The sequence below is a fragment of the Saccostrea echinata genome, unplaced genomic scaffold (genome assembly GCF_033153115.1).
Source record: "Saccostrea echinata isolate AGI-Se365-2 ecotype Australia unplaced genomic scaffold, CSIRO_AGI_Sech_v1 ptg000002l, whole genome shotgun sequence".
Lineage (NCBI taxonomy): Eukaryota > Metazoa > Mollusca > Bivalvia > Ostreida > Ostreidae > Saccostrea > Saccostrea echinata.
In genome coordinates, this window is record NW_026889751.1 from 32,663,545 (window position 1) to 32,683,929 (window position 20,385).

General features: G+C 33.3%; 3 protein-coding genes across 3 annotated transcripts in view; 1 reads left to right on the top strand and 2 right to left on the bottom strand.

Annotated features, from left to right (window-relative positions):
- Window positions 1-2,516: 2,516 nt before the first annotated feature.
- On the bottom strand, window positions 2,517-4,787 carry LOC133177857 (putative ankyrin repeat protein RF_0381). Its single transcript, XM_061312730.1, has 3 exons — window positions 4,765-4,787; window positions 4,305-4,516; window positions 2,517-4,217 (listed from the first exon to the last, which is right to left on the bottom strand). Exons 2-3 carry the CDS (start codon window positions 4,495-4,497, stop codon window positions 2,602-2,604), a joined length of 1,809 nt encoding a protein of 602 aa, XP_061168714.1. The 5' UTR covers window positions 4,498-4,516; window positions 4,765-4,787; the 3' UTR covers window positions 2,517-2,601.
- Window positions 4,788-5,763: 976 nt separating this feature from the next.
- Window positions 5,764-7,971, top strand: LOC133177870 (uncharacterized). The gene is made up of 2 exons (XM_061312741.1): window positions 5,764-5,874; window positions 7,430-7,971. The coding sequence occupies exons 1-2, from the start codon at window positions 5,790-5,792 to the stop codon at window positions 7,852-7,854; spliced, it is 510 nt and encodes a 169-aa protein (XP_061168725.1). The 5' UTR covers window positions 5,764-5,789; the 3' UTR covers window positions 7,855-7,971.
- Window positions 7,972-14,701: 6,730 nt separating this feature from the next.
- LOC133178301 (uncharacterized) overlaps window positions 14,702-20,385 on the bottom strand; it is a 96,505-nt gene continuing 90,821 nt past the window's right edge. The window contains exons 28-38 of the mRNA XM_061313037.1: window positions 20,071-20,114; window positions 19,841-19,932; window positions 19,339-19,491; window positions 19,026-19,069; window positions 18,906-18,937; window positions 18,603-18,709; window positions 18,281-18,433; window positions 17,945-17,991; window positions 16,077-16,874; window positions 15,740-15,753; window positions 14,702-14,974 (exon numbers count right to left, since the gene is read on the bottom strand). Of these exons, the coding sequence (XP_061169021.1) occupies window positions 14,702-14,974; window positions 15,740-15,753; window positions 16,077-16,874; window positions 17,945-17,991; window positions 18,281-18,433; window positions 18,603-18,709; window positions 18,906-18,937; window positions 19,026-19,069; window positions 19,339-19,491; window positions 19,841-19,932; window positions 20,071-20,114 (1,757 nt within the window). The remainder of the gene's footprint in view (window positions 14,975-15,739; window positions 15,754-16,076; window positions 16,875-17,944; window positions 17,992-18,280; window positions 18,434-18,602; window positions 18,710-18,905; window positions 18,938-19,025; window positions 19,070-19,338; window positions 19,492-19,840; window positions 19,933-20,070; window positions 20,115-20,385) is intronic.

The following is a 20,385-nucleotide window of genomic DNA, read 5'->3' on the forward strand; positions in this document are numbered from 1 at the left end:
TTCGAATATGAATTTAAGATTCGAATATTCGGTGTTTTTCAGATTTCATAAAAAGAAGTACTGTGATTAATAAATTTTGATTGGAACAGTGCTGGAATTATCCCTGTTTAATTTACTAGCGATTAATTTCGATCGCCTGATTTCTTTCACTACTTTCTTATCTTATAAATCTACTAAATTACATGTATTTCGTTTTGAGTAAGGTGTTAAAGAATTGTACAATAATGCTTTATGTATAATACAAAACGTACTTTCATATTTTTTATTAGTTAGGTACGATCGGGTCTAGAGTCGAGGACAACAAATAAAATCTAAGAATGTCTAAAAGGCGTGAAGAGTATACTTATCAAAATAAAATTAATTGATCATTGAATGAATGTCCGATAGAATTAATCAGTAATTAGTATTGTAAAGGGCTTAATTTCAGAATAAATGTGTAAATTACTTATTATCTTGGGTTGTGCATAATCCTGAATTTTACATTCATTATCAGGAAATTAGTTAATTACATAGGGGAATTGTGTATGGAAATATTTCTTTACATTGTATCAAAGATTATAATCATATCTCTTATCAGGCAGATAATCGTAATTTATTACACGTATTGAAATCTTAACAGTATACCGTTAGGACTATCTAGCCTTTTGTTAGATGACTGATTCCTCACTAAGAGCTACCATAAATATACGTTTCGTTTGTTAAAATTATACTTCTCTACATTTAAATCAATTATTTATTTCAAACATTGACAAATATCAAATGGAATTTCTTATTGTACACCTACAAAAGTCTTCATACAATTTTACTTCCAATATAAGTATACCTACACCAAACCTTTCATGAGAGTAGGATGATGCATATTTAAAATAAAACAGATTATTTTTTTTATCGAATATTCGAATATATTCGAATACTTTTATTGAATATTCGAATATGAATTATTGACAAAATTGACATCCCTAAATTATGAATATAAATCTATGCGATATATTGCTGATTTCTGGAAAAGAGTTTGTGTTCTATATCTATAAGCAGACGACCAGGCCCCGGGGCCATAAAACTTGGACAAGCTCACTTTTGATCTCAGTCTCACTTTTCTTCTATTAATTCCTTTGGTAAAAGTGAGACTGAGATCAAAAATAAGCTCGTCTAAATTTTATGGCCCCGGAGCCAGTAGTTAATTCAAGGTCAGGGCACCGGCTAGGCGATGCTCAGTTTCTGTTTTTAAACATAAATACACGAAAGACAACTAATTCATGCTTCGAAATAAAGTCTCTGTTTTTGCAGAGATTGGATCCTCCTCTAACATAACTCGGAAATTTTCATGTCTATAGACTTGTGATTGGTTATCAACAAAATTACTTAGTAAAAAGTCACTCTGATTCAACACATAATACCCTGAGGTTGATATAAAAGGATGCTGGAGTTCCTCATTGACATCTACACTTGTATGTAGTCTTTGGAGATCACGTCTTCCGGCAACTTTTTAGAATACCTCTGGGCAATAATTGTGCTCCTTTATTAGCCGACCTGTTTTTATCTTCCAATGAAGCATAATTTATTCAAAAACTTCTACATGAGAAGATGAAAACACTTGCTATGGCCTTCAATTCGACATTCAGATATATCGATCTTTTTTCAATTAACAATAATTACTTCGATTCACATGTCGACTCGATATATCCCAGTGAACACGAAATGAAAGACACCAGAGTCTGAACATCTGATTCTTATTCTGATGTTTAATAGATGATAAGGGCGAACTAACGACTAAATTGTACGACAAACGAGATGACTTCGGCTTTTCCATCGGTCAATTTTCCTTCTTTATGAAGTAATATTCCATGATCATTTGCACTTGGTGTCAATGTCTCTCATCTTATTCGATACCCAAGAGCATGCTCTGAGTAGATCAAGTTTTTAACCGAAGCAGGTTACTGACAAATAAGTTGAAGTTACAGGGAGTTGAAGTTACAAAACCTTGTTTAAAGTCGAAATTTCGTAAATTCTATGCTCGTTATGATTACCTTGTAAGAAATATTTCATACCAATTGTTAGTCCTTTGTTTTATGCTAAATTTGACTACGTACGGATAATTTCTTTGACCTGATCAATACATGGGGCTCACGGCGGATGTGGCTAGTCGACAGGGGATGCATACTCCTCCTTGTCACCTGACCCCATCTCGGGAATTTCGAGGGGTCCTTGTTTTATGCATTGCTTACAGATTTGTATAGTTTGTAGGTTTTTTTCTAGATCTATCACTGTTCGTTAGCTTCACCTATTTCATGACATGATTTTAAAATTATGGAGTACTATAAGTGAGGATAAGGTGGGCTATATTCCAAGTTAAACATGACTTTGTATGATGACAATCTTTCTAGAGGGTAGAGGTGCAAAATGGTTTCTTTTTGTTTTCATGAACGAAAGTAAATAGGAATGAATTATCATCATGTGAAGGAAAGAAAATATGCATAACTTTATTTAAAAATGTAAAAAAAACAAATTCACATTGCAAAACGACAAACCAAAATAAACATCGTTATCTGAATTTCTTTGATGATTCTAGATTGATGTAGACTTCCTTCATCGGTTCCCATTTTACTTTGGTTTGCTAAAGGAACTTGAGAGAGAGGTTTCCCTTAAATCCGAAACTTTGTACACAATCGACAATCCCATAAATGTCAGTGGTCTTTTTGACGGCAGTGTGATCACGTGTGCAACTATATACGGACTATCAGCCTTATCATTTCTAAGATGTGGTTCTGCTTTCAAAATTATGTGTTTATTTGCGCGAGAGAAAGCAGTACAAGTGGCCTCGAGGAGAACATTAACTGTGGCCGTCATCTGCCGGTTTTCCACTTCGTCAGCAGAGTGACGAGTGCATTGATCGATGACGTAGTTCCATACCGTCTTCCCCAAAAAGTCGCACTCCTCTTCTATAGCAGTCAATAGCTGACGATGATAAACATGGCGCTTAAGACTACACTGATCCATTTCCGCTTTGGCTACTATGTAGATGAGGGCTTCACTATGAGTTTCAATGGCGTATCGCAAGAGACTTTTTCCCACCGTATCGCAGTTATCCATCTCGACACCGTGCCGTATTAGGGCATTTAGCATACTGACGTCTCGATTTTGGACGGCGTAAAAAACAGGTGTCCGTCCTAGGTCATCCTGATTATTGACCCCGGCTCGGTTTGTGATGAGTTCCAGAGCAATGCTGATGAATCCGCTTCCGGCGGCAATATGTAGCGGGGTCTGGCGGCGCCGGTTTGCAGCATTCACGCAGGCACCTTTAGATATCAGGATATTTGACATAATTTCAAGTCCCTTTTCTACGGCAAGGAATAATGGAGTTCGTAATTCTCGGTCCATGCTGTCGATGGAAGCGCCCTTCAATAGTAGTAGTTCTACAATAGATATATAACCTTTCTCTGCGGCATAATGCAAAGGCTTCCGTTGCTTTCCGTCACTTTGATTGACAGGTGCCCCGTATTCAACCAACAGCTCCACAATATCCGGGAAATTCTTCTCTACTGCATAGTGAAGTGCCGCTTTCATATCTTTATCAAGAATGTAAACCGAAGCACGGAGCTTTAAAAGGACACTCACCAAGTACTTCTTTCCGCTTACGGTTGCGAGCTTCAGTGGTGTTTCTCTGTCTTGATCTTTCTGGTTGACATAAGCTCCGTGATCGATTAATTCCTTGGCCACCGCCGTGAAGCCGTTTTCCACCGCGTAAAGTAGAGGAGACTTCCCGGATTCGTCCACTGCGTTAACCATGGCGCCATCTTTTATAAGTTGCTGCACCGTAAGGATCTGTCCACGCTTGGCGGCATGATGAAGTTCCGTCTTGCCCTCAATGTCGGCAAAATTCACGTCCTCTCCATGTCTTAGTAATTTATCTGTTAGTGTGGTTTCCGAGATTGTGGAGATACTACTTGAGAATGATTTTTCCTCCTCCAGTTTTACAGAAGGGAGGATATATGAAGTGTCACTGTCCAAGTCTCCAATGTGTATCGATCTTCTGGCGTATGGTGTTTCAACTTCGTCGTACGATGGAGCTGTGACTGTCTTAGGAACTAAAAACTTGGATTTCATAAAGGTGGTTCTTGGATATGGCGATGAAACGCTAAGAGATTTTTCAAATTTAGGTAACTCGAAGCCAACATAATATTTTTCCTCCATTTTCTCATTGTCAGTATAAATTTCCCCTAAATAAATTCAACGACATATTTTTAAAGAAATGCAAAGATGGAAAAGCAATATGATGATATCATTGATTTAATTGTCTTACGTACTGGGTTTCGAAAAGGGCCATCTTCCAGGAAAGGAGCTCTCCTGATCGACCTTTCCTTCCATCACTCGTCCGACGTTCTCATGAGTCCGAGCGCAGTTGTCATTGGTTTCCTGTGCTTCAAGTAGTGACTGGTAGCAACGTTTGACCTCCATCTCTAGGTCAAGGTCACTTATTTTTCCCCACTTCCAAGGCATCTCCACAGTTTCCAATGATCTAAAAAGATTAACAACCTTCTGTTTTGAAAGTTTCCTTGTGAATAAAAATCAAATTCAGATCCCAGCGGAGGAGAGTTATCGATCAGATGTTTAATGTATCTAAACTAAATCAACTAGCTAGCACTTTGTGAAAATATTGTATCATTGTTTTAAAACACCTGTACTTCTGAATTCATGAAATATTCACCAAAGTTGCATGTAACATTGCACTAAATCAATAGTCACTTTACAGTTTGACACACTTACCTATTAATTCGCTGATTCAGATCCAGGGAAGTACAGCAAACATATAATGTCCGTTTTTTGGTATATACTACAATCTTTTCTAGCTCCCAAACATGAAATCTGATCTAGGCCAGGGGAACACGGGGTATTTAAATTACGGTTATAAATTCGTACTATTTTCTTATTTTGAAAAGCCGTTGTGATACATTTGTTAAGGATAACACTTCTGAAGTTGCCTTCTTTGAGGCAAGCACAGAGTCTGATTAGCAATTCCTTTAGAGTCTGGGGATAAACAAAAAAAGGATGTTTAACTTTATAGGGCCTCTTTGAAAATGTACAATCGTGCTTTAGCAAGACACATAATCACTGCGGGACAAGAGGCCAAACGAACCGAAACCTAAAATATTGAACAATTGTCAAAAATCTGTCAATAAAAGCTCTATTGAGCGACATTAATTCCGGTATTATACAGGGTATCATCAACATCTCAATAATTACAGGTAGATTTAATATCTATCAAATAATGATTCGACAAACTTTAAATGACATTCAAGACTTTGAGGAACTCTGGAATGCTTATCGAGGTTTAATGCAGCGCACCAAACAGAAAGAATTAATGTATTGCTTTTGTAAAGGGAGTATATAATACAAATTACACGGAATATTGTGAAAATTAAAACTGTAGGACAATCGCATGTACCGAGACTGCAGTATAAATAAATGAAGGTTAAATTTTTGATAAGATGAAATAATGAATTTTTTTAAAGAAACTTTGAAGGAAAGTAAAACGACCAGAAAAGGATTATATTTTATGGTGTCTTATTCAGCAGATAAAAGCTTAGTAATTACATGTAATATTTTCTTATCATTTCACTCGATCACTGTGAACATGTGTATTTACAACTAGAAAGTTAAAGGGAATGGGTATTTAAAAATCCGTCGGCCATTGAGGAAATTATTGATCAAATTTTTGTTGAGCAATTACGCATATTTCGAAGATCGGGCCAAAACAAAGGTCTTTTTAAGGGACAACGGCGCTGTTAGAAATGTCTGGAACTCAGAAACGACACTGCTTCCACCAAGATGAAGCTCCGGAGATTCCCTCCAAAGCCCCGTGTCTGGGACAGAACGGTTAGTTGGAAGGCGAAAGGTTTTTATTGATTTATCAATACATATAAAATTGGAATGAGATCGATATTTGTGTACACGTTCACTCATATTACATTTTACCAAACAATCATAAAAACTCTATTCGAAAATTTCTATAAGCAGGCATAGAACATATTAATACACTGTTAAATTGTATATAGCATAACAGTATTGTTGGGTTGTTTGTAAACAAAATAAAGATTAAGCTTTACCAGTCTAGCCGAACCCCCGAACGGGGGTATACCCCCAAACGAGGGTTTTCCGTCCCGTCATGCAATGCGCAAGAACAGTAACTCTTGCCGTATCCAATATAAACAAACTTGCCTATATATCATTTATCTAAGGAAAAAGATCGATAATAATGTTATTTCTGCTATGAAATTGGTAAAATTTCAACAGATAAAAATTAACAGTTTAAGTTTTCCATAGTTTGAATTTATACTGTAGGAATAACGAAATATTTTCCGTCATTTCATGAAATTATTTATTATTTTGTAGGACGTCTCAATTAAGATTGTGGAATTTAAAACACAAGGAAAAATATTCTAAGAATGAGGAAAATATTCATTTAGAACCTAGATTTAAATAAAATAAAATACAATCGTGTTTTCTCAAACAATCATATTTATTAATATAAAAAAACAAACAAACTACAACAACATGTTGCCAAACATTTTATTTAATTCTTATAAGATATAAAAGACAATAAATACGATAGATTTCATTTGAATTTTATTTTTATATGTATTTTTGTTCCACTTCCTTGGCATGATTATCGATAATAAAGACCGTTGATTGCTAGTCAGAGGAAACGCGGACTGAAACCCACGATCATAAACAATTCGATATTAGCACCATTTTTTCTTGCATTTTATTATGAAAATAAAAGATATAATGTAGAATAATACATTTTTTATATAATTTCAATTTAGTATTAGTTGCTTATGTCTGTTTATCGAATGTTTTATCTTAAATACCTGCATGTCAAGGAGCAAAAGATCGCCAACTTTGCCAGTGAATAAATCCCGATTTGTACAATAAAGTTGTATTTTTGTAAAATACAAACTCTAAAAACACCTGTAATCTATCATTTCCGAGTGGTTTTACATTTGCCAAATAATCCGTTACTTTGCACCGGCGATTTTTGTAAACCCCTACTTTTTGCGTGAAATACGCACATTTTTAAGCATCTGCGCATGCTCGTACCCCCGTTTGGGGGTATGGATTTCCCATTTCCGTTTACCCCCGTTCGGGGGTTCGACCAGACTGTTTACAGTTTTCATGTCTCAAAGGTCAATAGGTCAAACTTTTTAAATGCCAAACCGCTGATTCGGTGTTGACGTTTTAATTTTGAAGTCAGGTTTTCAATGACGAAAAGTTTCTAGATATTGTTGCCAAAAGATTATATATATTCATATATTTAAATGATTTAATTGATATACATGTATATGAGTGAATTATTTTTTTTCCCTTTTAAAGTTTAAAAAAAAAAAAACAAAAAAAAAAAAAAAAAACACATTAATTTTTCTAGATCTAGAGGTGAATGAAACCGTCTTGATAGACACTAATGACGCCACAAGTGATGTAATACAATACGTCATGACGGAAACGTCTGACCACTACAGGAATGGAAGACCGTACAAAATTCTCTTCTACCCGGGTAAAAGTACTGCCATAATCCAAATCAACCTTCCGGGCGATCAGCTAGTGAGAGACATGGTGCTAACGTTGAACCATTGTCGGACAAATTGTCACGGGGTGATTGACATATTTTTAAATGATTCGGTGCTTGTAAAAGGCTATTCGGATGCTAGGTGGGATAACTTTGGAGAGCAGACGTTCAATGTTCCAGTATATCTGTTAAAAAAGGGTACAAATGAACTGACTATCAGACTTAATAAAACTAGCAGAGGAGTTTACTGGTTGTCTGATATCAAGATAGAAACACGGATTGTACGATAATGTAAAATTGAAGAAAGAGATGCCGAGAAGTCGCATAATAGACTAAGCTCACCCTAACGGAAAATGTTAGGCAGGAAAGACGGATCAAATGTCCTCGCTAGATCACACCCATTCAAACGTGACTTCTTTTTTTTTTTTTTTTTTTTTTTTTTTTTTTTTTTTTATTAGAAAGGTTATATTAAATGAACTTTTATAATAGTTTTATTTGCTGTCAATGATATTTTCCCACCCAAACCTGAGACACCAACAAAATTTCTCTTTGTCCATTTACTTAACATATTGAAAATTCTAAGAAAATATTTAGATGCTTGAATATCAGGTATATTTTAAAAGAAGAAGTTTCTGAACTTATGTCTTATTCTTATGATTTGTGTCAAACTCAGCAGAAAACTTAGTACAGTATCGGAACTCCTCTGCTTGCTGTATAGAAATGATACTTTCCGAGAGACTGTTTTTACTGTAGGATGAAAAATATATAACCTGGGATAAGAATCACGAATATAAGTATTTCCTTGTTTTAAAAAAAAAACATTTTTGAACTTATGATTTATTAAAAAAGTAAAAACAAATTTCTATGAAGAACCATATGATCATATAAAAATGAAATACGAGGGTCGTTCAATAAATAATGCAACAAACAGTATATCATAGTAAATGTAGATCTATTTACTTTTATTTTTTCACAGTTGAAAAGTTCAATTAAAGAGCTCCCTATCACAGAGACATGTGTAAAGGGTAACAGGGAATGCTTTGAGGGATTGAGAATGTTTAGAATACATGTATGTATTACGTACTTTTCTTACTTTTAGATGACCTATTGCATTATTTATTGAACGACCCTAGTATATCATTATTACACTGAACAAATTAAAAAGGTCAAAATTAGATAAATATAAAAGCTTGTAACTTATAAAATTATCTGTACCAGAATAAGATGTATGTCCGAGAAAATGGAAAATAAACATTCGCAGGTAACTATTCTAAAAATACAGCAGGCAATAAAAATGATTTCAAATCCTTTCCAACTTTCAAATAATACATTTCTAAAAATATACACTATATAGTTTGCACTCGATACATGTATATACATGTACATATGTTCTTACATTCTACACGTCTTAACAAAATGAAATGTACCACTACTCGTGTATATGAGAATTAATTAAATGGCCAAATTTTCTGAAGCACTGTGAAAATTATATGTCATGGAAGGTTTTAAGCAAGGAAATTTAAAACAGAACAAGTAAAAGAACAAAGGAACAAGAATATATATAATTTAATGTAACGGACTGAAATAACGTCCTTATGAAGAAAAGTATAAATGTGTGAACTTGAGCAGAAAAATACCAAAATTGCATTACTGCAAAGCATAAAAAATGAATAAAACCCTCTCAAGATAATGAGCTCTGATATAACATTCAAGAAAAAATTTCAAGGTACATGACAAAAAATCTGAAATTCTTTGAAAATGTCTTCACTGGTTTTTGAAGTAGGGAATTCTTTTGTGTTTAGTCGAATAGTTCCTTTTTTCGTGGATAGTGAATAGATAATTCCTCAGCCAATCAGAATCCTGTGATGTTTCTATGACAACAGTTCTTTCATATCATTCATGGATTCCACAATATGTTTTTCATAGTTTAGCAGATGATGTTATTTTACAATTCTATGTGATGTCACATAGAATTTTACTGAAATATAGGTACATTTCATAAAAAAACTAGTTTTTTAAAAGTAATACAGCATTCAACATTAACAAAAGTGCACAATTAAATGGAGAATTCCTTAATTACCATATTTTATAACGCCTCTAATCATTAAAAATTTGCGGAGCAGAAAAAGCACCGCTTAAAGCCTAGTTTGAAGGTGAATGAGGAGAGATCAGAAGATGGTCATCTCATCGTGGTTCTCTCATTAGGTCATGTATAAGACACCGTATACCCCAGGAACCACAGTCGGAATCCCTCCCAAATATAAAATTCTCAATTGGAAATCCCTCCTCGTACAAAATATTCAGATCCCCTACAAAATACTCAAAATTCCTCCTCCATACAAAATTCTAAGAAAACCTCCCACATACAAAATAATCAGAAACCCTTTCCCATAAACCTTCCCCTATACAAAATGCTTGAAATCCCCCGTCATAAAATACTCAGAAACCTTCCTCCATGTAAAATACTTAGAATCCCTCACCAATACAAAGTACACAGAAACCCTCCCCGATAGAAAATGCTCAGAAACCCTCCCCTATATAAGATAATCAGAAACCCTCATTCATACAAAATACTATACATAAATATATATATATATATATATATATATATAAAATACTATACTATACTTTACAATTTTAAACGATTTCAACAAATCACTCTATGGAAGTTAGTGGAAGTGTTTAATTTACCATACCTATATTGGATTTCCGACGTAATTTATATTACAGGGTCCAGTAAATGTATAACAAAGCCCTTATCCTTACTCCTGACCAAAATACAAATTGCCTTAGAAGAGAAACTTCAGATGTATTTTGCAGCTCAAGAAATGGTGTAAATCAAATGTGTATTCTCAAAAACTAGAAAGACGGAAACCATTCCTCACGAAAAATTAAAGAGAAAGCTTTTTGAAATAAAAAAAAAACAACTGCTTCCTCAATAACAATACATTTAGTTTTTTTTTTATCCATATACAATCTCGCTATATTCAGTAAATTCGAAGTAAAGGACACCACAGAGCTAGTCTACCACATTTGCTTCATACTTGGATAAGTAACTGACTATAGACGATATTGGCCAACTACACTGTAACAACTAGACTATATGACAAACAGGAGGACTTTACTTTTTCATTGTCAGCTTTCAATATTTACATTGTAATATTCGAAGCATATGATGCATCGACAAAGGAACTCGGTCATCGCATTATTTATCAGTATTTCTCCCCACCGCCAACATTTATATCATTTCTGATTAATGACATTAAAAAATAAATGATTTAAACAATATACAATATTTACCATAGCAGAGTATGATGCCGTTCTTCCCCAAGTTAAGTATGTAGTAAGGTATGTAGATGAGATAAGAGAATGTGCACAAGGTAAGTAAGGTTTCCTTGTTACTATACGTATACATGTATTAGACTTTTAAAAATATTTTCAGTTCAAAATAGAGCAAATAAATATAACTTGTGAGGTTCTTCATATTTGTCTACGACACTTAAGCTACACTGTGCACAACACAAACAGGATGTGACGTTTCGACTCACTGTGCCGTCCACGCTTCCATGTTCCACATTTATTCGACTTTGGCATTGCAGAATACCGAGAATTGTGTAGATTTGTCAAACCATCTGATGAAGTTCGATAAAAAGGGGTTAAAAGTCAACTTATCAAAATCATTTTATCAACAGTTTCTGCATTCCTTAAAATCAACGATTATGATGGAAATACATGTGTATTATAATCAGGATGCCGTAATTGATATAAAGAAACACTTCTCTGTTTACTGAACATGTATTCTGATAAGTGTATATGCATAAGTGAAAACTTCAATGTTTCAGACACTAATAAATTTTCCTTTAAGCAAATCTAATGATGTTTTATTCATTACCTGTTGAAACCATTTCCTGTCATTGTGAAGGTCCCATTATCCTCAATATTCTACAATCAGAAGTTAGAAGGTTATTCCCTATTCCCTATTGACTATTCGAATGGCGAACTGCATGATGTGGCCGGTTCCCTATTCAAATTACCGTAAGAGTCCTAATAATTTTTTTTTTCTCAAAAAAAAAAAAAAAAAAAAAAAAACCCAAAAAAAAAAAACCCAAAAAAAAAAAACCCCTTAAATAACACATTATGATACGCGTTAAAGAAGCGAATCAAAGACTTCACTTAAAAAAGAAGAGAGAAGACCCCAAACCAATGTAACTAGCCTGACCAAAATGATATCAATAAATATAATACCATTAATAGGTAAACCTTGTGCCGGGGGCTGGCTAATATCCTGGATCCCATATTTAGACCTTCATCTTTTTACAGGAGAGGGGTCTGGAAGAGACCCCTTGACTATCAAAGGAATTGAATTGACAAGAGCGGGAACCTATTTATCTAGCCCTGTCAAAATTGGGAAAACCCGTATAATACAATTATGAGTACATAGTTCTATGGGCTGGCTTGCATCCTGGATCCCATATTTCGATCTTCCTCTGTTTACAAGAGAGGGATCTAGGAGGGTTCGACCCCTTGACTGTCAAAAGAATTCAGTTTACAAGTGAACCTATTTACCTAGCCCGGTCAAACTTGGGAAAAACTCGTATAATACAGTTATAAGAGTACATAGTCCCACATAGGATCCAGGATTTAGCCAGCCCTTCGAACTATATCCACTTATAACAGTATTATACGTGTTTTTCCCAATTTTGACCGGGTTAGCTAAATGGATCATCGGTCTTGTAAACTCAATTCCTTTTGACAGTCAAGGGGTCCTTTCCAGACCCCTTCCCTGTAAAAAGATGAAGGTCTGAATATGGGATGCAGGATGTAAGCCAGCCTCTGGCACAAGGTTCACCTATTAATTGTATTACATCCATCGTCATCATTTTGGTCATGCTAGCTACATTGCTTTGGAGTCTTCACTCTTCTTTTTTTAAGTGAAGTCTTTGATTCGCCTTTTTAACACATATTTTAATGTGCTATTCAATTTTTTTTTTTTTTGGAAAAAACAATTATTAGGACACTTATAGTAATTTGAATAGGGAACCGGCCACAACATGCGGTTTGCCATTCGAATAGTCAATAGGGAATAGGGAAGAACCTTCTAACTTCTGATTGACTGTTTGACGTGATGTAAAGAAGAATGTCTTTGTCATTGAATTTTAAGAATATTCATTTAAGTTCAATTAATTCATTCAACTGGTTTTATTTTTTGAATAACTTAAGAACAATGTAACTGTGTCTAGGCCCCTGTAAATGGTGTATCGGTTATTGTTTTAGACGTCAATGGTAATCTAACAACCAAGCTTTATGATAAACGTGATGACTTCAACTTTTCAATCGTCAACTTCCCTTACTTATGCAGCAATATACCTTCATCACCTGCATATGGGGTATATATCTCTCAGTTGATTCGATACGCAAGAGCATGCTCTACGTATGTACAATTTCTAAAACGCGGTAAATTATTGACAAACAAGTTGATGAAACAAGAATATCAGCTGTCTCTTTTAAAGTCATCATTTCGTAGGTTCTATGGTCGATACAATGACCTTGTCAGCAAATACAATTTATCATTGAGTCAAATGCTGACTGACGTCTTTCATACAAATTGTTAGGCCATTATTTACAAATGAATTGTCGACGGATTTTTCCGTTATTTCCTGATCATGACAAGGAGCACTCGGCGGGTGTGACCGGTCGGCAGGGGATGCTCACTCCTCCATGGCACCTGATCCCACCTCTGATCTTTGGAGGTCCGTGTTTGCTCTGCTCCTATTTTGTATTGTTTGATGGACTTTTGAGCTTGAATACTGTTCGTTATCTTCCTATATTTTACTTTCAAAATTTCTGTTTTGACTTAATTTTCATAGAGATTTTTAAATTAATATTTTTGGTATCATTATATTTTATCTTTTGCACTCCTGACATGGTGTAACATTTTCGAGCATTAGCCGAGACCATAACTTGGTAAAGCAAAAGGTACTACAGTCTAATTTTAAAGCTCAATATATTAAATTTAATCAGAAAACTCTTTATTTCTAACATAAATCGTAATCATTTATTCAACAGATCTTCAAAGTATATGGAATTTTCAAAATGTTACAAAAGGTGTTGCACTCCTGATATTTTTAGCATCATTTTTGGGCATAACTTTTTTTGTTTCTTAAGATATCAAAGAGTAATTTGGCAGGCATTTAGTCAGTATCAAAAGACACATGCTGAGCAATAGAAATTTATTCATATAGCCTGAATTTTAAAGCAGGTTGATAATTTGTCTCTGGACATTTTTTTTAATTCACCTATATAGTCAACAACTGAGTGACCACGGATTGAATAAAACGTTCATTAATTCCTTCGATTCGTCAACAAAATGGCATTTCAAAACACAACATCGACTATCGTTTAAGAACTCTAAAAGTGATTTACCATGTTGGTTTTGAGATTTATCACTTGAAAGTCGAGAGGGAATCTTGTCTAATCAGTCGTTAATTTCTTGCATGGGTATATCCAATATAAGCATTTACATCTCCGCATAAAATAATATCATCAACTTCGCAATGATGATATATACTTGTGTCAGAAGATGCGAGAAAAAAGATGTGGCCTTTTTAAGCCTAGTATAAACTGGATTTATAACAAGTTAAAATGCCAACACCATCCGGTCCCTTCGGAGCATGAATATAAGTTTGTATAGGGCTAAAACCTATCCATCTATACCAATAGTCTTTATAACTAAAGGTGATCTCATTTATAAGGATTTTTTTTAAGTATCCCCTACACGACTTTTCACTATATTCCTTATAAAGATATTAAGATCGCAGGTATAAGGAAGAAAAATTCGAATTCCCAGTGACTTCTTTTAACAGAGTTTTACTGTACATAAATACAATAAAACATACACACTTAAATAATTAGAATCGTTTAATCATATTCACTTAATCACAACAGTATAGCATTTCCAATAATGAGAATCAAATGTTTTACAATCAACTTAAAATTTTATTTGTGATACTTTATGTTATTGTGTTTGTTTTATTTGGCTAATTATAATTCAGACATTAATTATTATCATTTAAATATTTCTACAATTAAAGCGACTTCAATCAGTAGGTTCATGTAATCGAACATTCGGAAAAAAAATCATTCCTTTTTGTTTGACACGCTGGTAGCACTGATTTTTCTTTTTGCTCGGCTCACCCTTCGTTCATTTGGCCTTGTCTCATGAGAGCTGGAACATTTCTTTGTGACGACGTACAGTAAAGCGACTAATCCCAGGGTCGATATCATTGCCCCGGTTCCAAGCCCTGCTGCCAGTAGTAACTTCTCTGTTGATGCCCGGGAGTTTAATGCTATGACCTTTGTCATTTTTCCAGTCGATGGATGGGGACAAAAACACTCAACTCGCCCATGTTTCTGATCAAAAATGTGTATGAATTACTAATAGATAGGTTATGTAAGAAAGTACATGTATTTATTTTTTTTACAATAAACTTGAAGAATTTATTGAAGATATTTATTTCAGCTAGTACATCTGATTACCAAATCTCTCTCTCTCTCTCTCTCTCTCTCTCTCTCTAGATATATAAGAAAATTGTTAAAGGACCGTATCCTATTTTGTATTTCCATGTAATCTTCTGGACCTTGGCATGAACATTCATTTGAAGAAATGTAGTGAAAGTAATATATTCCAAAAGTTAGCAGAAAACAAGAGACTTTGAATAGAGTAATGTATTACAGCAAACAAACAGAGCATACATGTACTCCTACATGTACTTTAGAGCCTTGTATTGCATACATGTCTTTAGCATTATGAGGGAAACTTCCAGATACTTTAAATTTAGAGTGTTGTTTGAGCAAATAAATTGCATTTAAGAGACTTGCGAATAGATGAAGTTTCTAATAAAAATGCCATCTTTAAATCAAAATCTTGAAGGCATTAACTGGACTTGTACTTCAAAATATAATAGGTAGCTTTCTGAAAAAGAGTAATTACTGTACATTTTGATATAAAAACACAATGTTGGCAAAGCATTCCTAATATGTTTACAAATTAGTGGTTGGTTAGAAAAGTCTTTCTTTTAGAAATTGAAAAGATAAAAAAAAGAAAAAGAAAATGATAAGAGTTTTTATCTAGATTATCATTTAGAATTATTATAACGAAAGAAAAAAGTACCGTACCGCTCTTTCTTTGGCTAAAATTTAGGAAAAAAGTATTTCGTTATAAACATCAAAGAGAATAGATAATGGCTAAAAAGATTTTAATCAAAAAAATGTCACTGTCACAAAAGAATTTTGAAATCTTTACCTTCCATAGCTTTGCAATGATTAGTTATAATAGGTCCTTGAGTGAGTGTTGTTGCCATTGTTGTTTTTGAATTGGATGATTTTACAGTCATTGTACCTGTACCGGATGATTTTACAGTCGTTACACCTGTATCGGATGGTTTTAAAGTTGTGCCTGTACCAGATGGTTTTACAGTCATTGTACCTGTACCGGATGGTTTTAAAATTGTACCTGTACCAGATGGTTTTACAGTCATTGTACCTGTACCGGATGGTTTTACTGTCACTGTACCTGTACTGGATGGTTTTGCTGTTGTTGCACCTGCACCGGATTGTTTTGCTGTTGTTGCATCGGATGGCTTTACATTCATTGTACCTGTACTGGACGGTTTTACAGTCATTGTACCTGTACTGGACGGTTTTACAGTCATTGTACCTGCTCCCGATGATTTTGCTGTCGTTGAACCTGCACTTGATTGTTTTGCTGTTGTTGTACCCACTCTGGATGGTTTTGCTGCTGTTGCACCTGTACTGGATAGTCTTACAGTTCTTGTATCTGTACCAGATGGTTTTACAGTTGTTGCAGTTGTACTGAATGGGTCTACAGTCGTTGTAACTATAATGAATGGTACTACAATCGTTATATTTGTACTGTATGCTTTTACAGTCACTAAACCTGTACTGGATTGTTTAACAGTATTTTTACCTTTAATTAATGATTTGGAAATTGTTGCACCTGTTCCAGAAGTCTTTGCAGTTGTGGTAATTGTACTAGATGCTGATGCAGTTGTACCAGTTGTAGAAGTAGTTATTATTGTAGTACTTGTAGCTGTTGTTGATTTAATTGTTGGGTTTCTTGTTATTTTCGTGGGTGTTGTAGTTGATTCTGTTGTTGAAGCTTGTTTCATTGTTGTTGTCTGAGTTGCTGTTTGTATTGTTGTTGTAGGTGTTGTTGTCGTCGGACTTGTTGTTGTGGTTGTTGTTGTTGTGGTTGTTGTGGTGGTGGTAGTAGAAGGGGGTGGTGGAAGAACTGTAATTCACTTAATCTCATGGTAAGTTAGTTTAAAATCAAAATCAAAAATTAGCATTTGTATGATATGCTTCAAGCTGTCTTCTTGACACATTTATCCAAAGTTTTATAATGCATAGTAAAACAGCATTTAATTAAACGAACAGGAATTGATATTGTAAAATAATATATTCCGGATCTGTTCTTTTTAAATATGCCATTCAATTTTAATCGCTTTCCTATCTAATTGTGAAAACTATATTTTCATTTTCAGTCTGTAATTTTTTTCACGTTAAATTATGAAAAAATTAAAACAATCCGTGTCTGTAATTTAAATTATTGAAATAAATATCATAAAACTTAAATATTTTCAACAAATACAAATCCTATAAAACTTTAGATAATTAATGACACATTAAATAAAACGAAAACCAGTTTTAAACTTAAATTCTTTTTCTGATAAATAAGATTTACTTTATTTATGGCTAAATAAAGATGACATTACATAAACATTACTTGATAATAAATAATATAAATAAATAAATAAATAATGTTCAAACGATCAAAAAAGTCAAGAATGATCATTAATGTTTGGCTAACTTTGAATCATTCATGGCTAATTTTGAAAAAAAGTTATGGAATCGAGTTAAAGCTCTGGGATAAAAAAGAAGCCAGTAAATTAAAGAAAACTTTAATTTCGTTTTACATACTTAGTGGGAGTGTTTACTTTCGTTTTTTAAAAAAAATACGACCACAAAAAGAGAAGAAAATTGCATCAAAGAAACAATGTCGTGAAATCCACTTGGTCTTGACAGTGTTACCCTTTTTGGAAACGTAAGACTTAAGAGTGTATATTTTTGTCTATCTATAAATTTCAAAAAAAAAAAAAAAAAAAAAAAAAAAAAAAAAAAAAAGCTATATATATATATATATATATATATATATATATATATATATATATATATATATATATATATATATATGGAAATTTATAGATAGATAATCTTTAATAATCTACAGCAATTAAATGACCATTAATTATTGATCTACCATCAATTACAAAATATTTCCATCAAATAATCTAGTCTTACCGTGTGGTTGAAAATGTACTTTAAAACATCGTATCTCGCCAGGTACGCTAGAATAAAAATAACATGCATTATGTTGAAAATGAGATAAAAACTAATTTAGTGCTTTACATGAGATTGAAATACTAGTAACTACATCATTTTTGTCTACTGGTCATTTTACATCACCACAAAACAAATCACAAATATTATACCCAAATGTTGAAGGACGTATTAAAAGCACTATAAATTTTAAATATGTCAAAATCATTTAGAAATATAGAGCTAAAGTATTTTAGTTTCAAAGAGGGAGCAAATTAAAGTGAAGTAGTAAAAGAAAGATAGGATATCATAATTTACCCTGAAACTATGGCTTGGAAGCAATATTCTTTTGTTTTCCCGGTATCTTTGTTTGATGATCCAATCCATACATCTTTGTGACATTCTGTATTGGAAGTAGAAGTAAATACATGGACTGATGTATCACTCTCTGATCTGTCCCTTATTTCTGGACTGTAAACAAGAAAAGCTTGTTGTTAATTGGTGTTTTATTTTAATATCATTTATATCTCCTTTATATATGTAAAGAGTTTACAATACATAAATCTTGAAAAAATATATACAGACAAGCAGTTAACAATTATTTGATTGTCAATGCTTGCAGATGCATAACATAATTTACCATTTTAGATCATGTCCTTTTCTCAAGGAAAGTATCGCATGGCATGGTTTCCCTGGAGTGCAAGTGAACTCAGATCCATTGGTGGGTGACGGGGTGATGAAATTTGGCTATTGACAGGTCACAAGAATAGAGTATAGAATTTAATTTTTTTATGTTACCTTTTAAATGAAATCAAGGAATAAGATATCGAAAATTCTACATTAATTGCATTAAATTATGGACGATCATGTGGTTAGTATATTCGTAATAAAGTATACTAGAAACGATTTTAAAACATTCATGTCTAATTTGGTATTATCCAACCTGGTAGGTTTCAACAGAAGCTGCCGTAAATGCTGAAAAAGAGAAAAAGAATATTTTATTTTAATTCATTTTTTTCCCCAAAAATAATTGTTCTTTAATCTATTTTTTTTTCTTTCTTACCTGATGCTGTTAATATGAGACAGCAAACATTGTCATACAGATCGCTGTAAAAGAAGAATTTGCTGAGATATTACAAATTATTCAAAGGTCTAATAATGAAACTGATAACAGGGTTTGACATATTTCTTTAAGGATATTGAGTATTCTTTTTTTTTTTTTGTAAATTCAGACGATCTAATGACATGAAGAATTTTTCAAAAATCCATACAATTACTCTCCAATTTCCATCAACATTTATTCTTTGTTCATAATCAATGTAAATGGTGATTGTTCATAATTTGTCAGTTATATTATTCTGTAAATAAATGCTGACCCTTCTATCGATGTCAAAAATAGGCAAAAGGTGTCCGTTTCTGGAGCGGTATGATTGATCACAGCTTGTCCCAAAAAATCACGTGACACAGATATCTTGGAGTACATCAAGCTTTTTGTGTCGATATTTGTTCCATTTGAAGTTATATTAAACCTAAATCGAAAGAATTTGCTCTTCAAAATAGATTTAAAAAAGTAACACTACATTATATCACCTTTAAAATGTATCAGCCATGAAGAAATAGAGATAACACTGTCAAAATAAAATGCCAGTGACGGCTGAATTTGCTTCGGCATATAAATTTTACATTATTTACTCACTGAAAAATTATTTCTGATATCACAACGAATTCACAAAGTTTGTGTTTGCTTCAAAAGTTCTCTACTGAAGTTAATAAACTTGCTTCTCGGTTAAAATTTGGAAAGATTTACAATATGCAGTTTACTCTAGACAGAGAAAAATTACAAGGCTGCTTTTTAGAATATCACAATTTAATACGTACTTGTCGGAGTTAGATACAGTGAATGGTATCACACAGTCTTCTGAAAGAGGGCACTTGATTGTTTTAGGCAATATAACATCTCCAAATAATGGCTGAAATGAGATTTCAAATTTCTAGTAATGTTTAATTGTCAAACTGAAAATTCAAGTACTAAGTAATTACAAAATGACAACAATGTTTAACACAAACTCAGGCTTTATGGGCTAAGATTTAATATCATATAAACTTACAGATCCGGTGGAGTAGCTATGTTTTCCATGAACATTTCCTTCATCTGCGAAAGATAATAATAAAATAAATAGAGGATATTCAATGTTTTGTAGATGAATATGGAATTTATTTCACGAGTGGGACAGGATTTTTTGATATTTTCACGAGTGCGAAGCACGAGTGAAAATATCAAAAATCCTGTCTCACGAGTGAAATAAATTCCATATTCATCTACAAAATATTGAATTTTCTGTTTATTACATTTTCTTTGATTTTCCCTTTGTCTCTGTCTTATCTTAGCACAGTGTCATAGCTAGACTTGACGTCATAGTTGA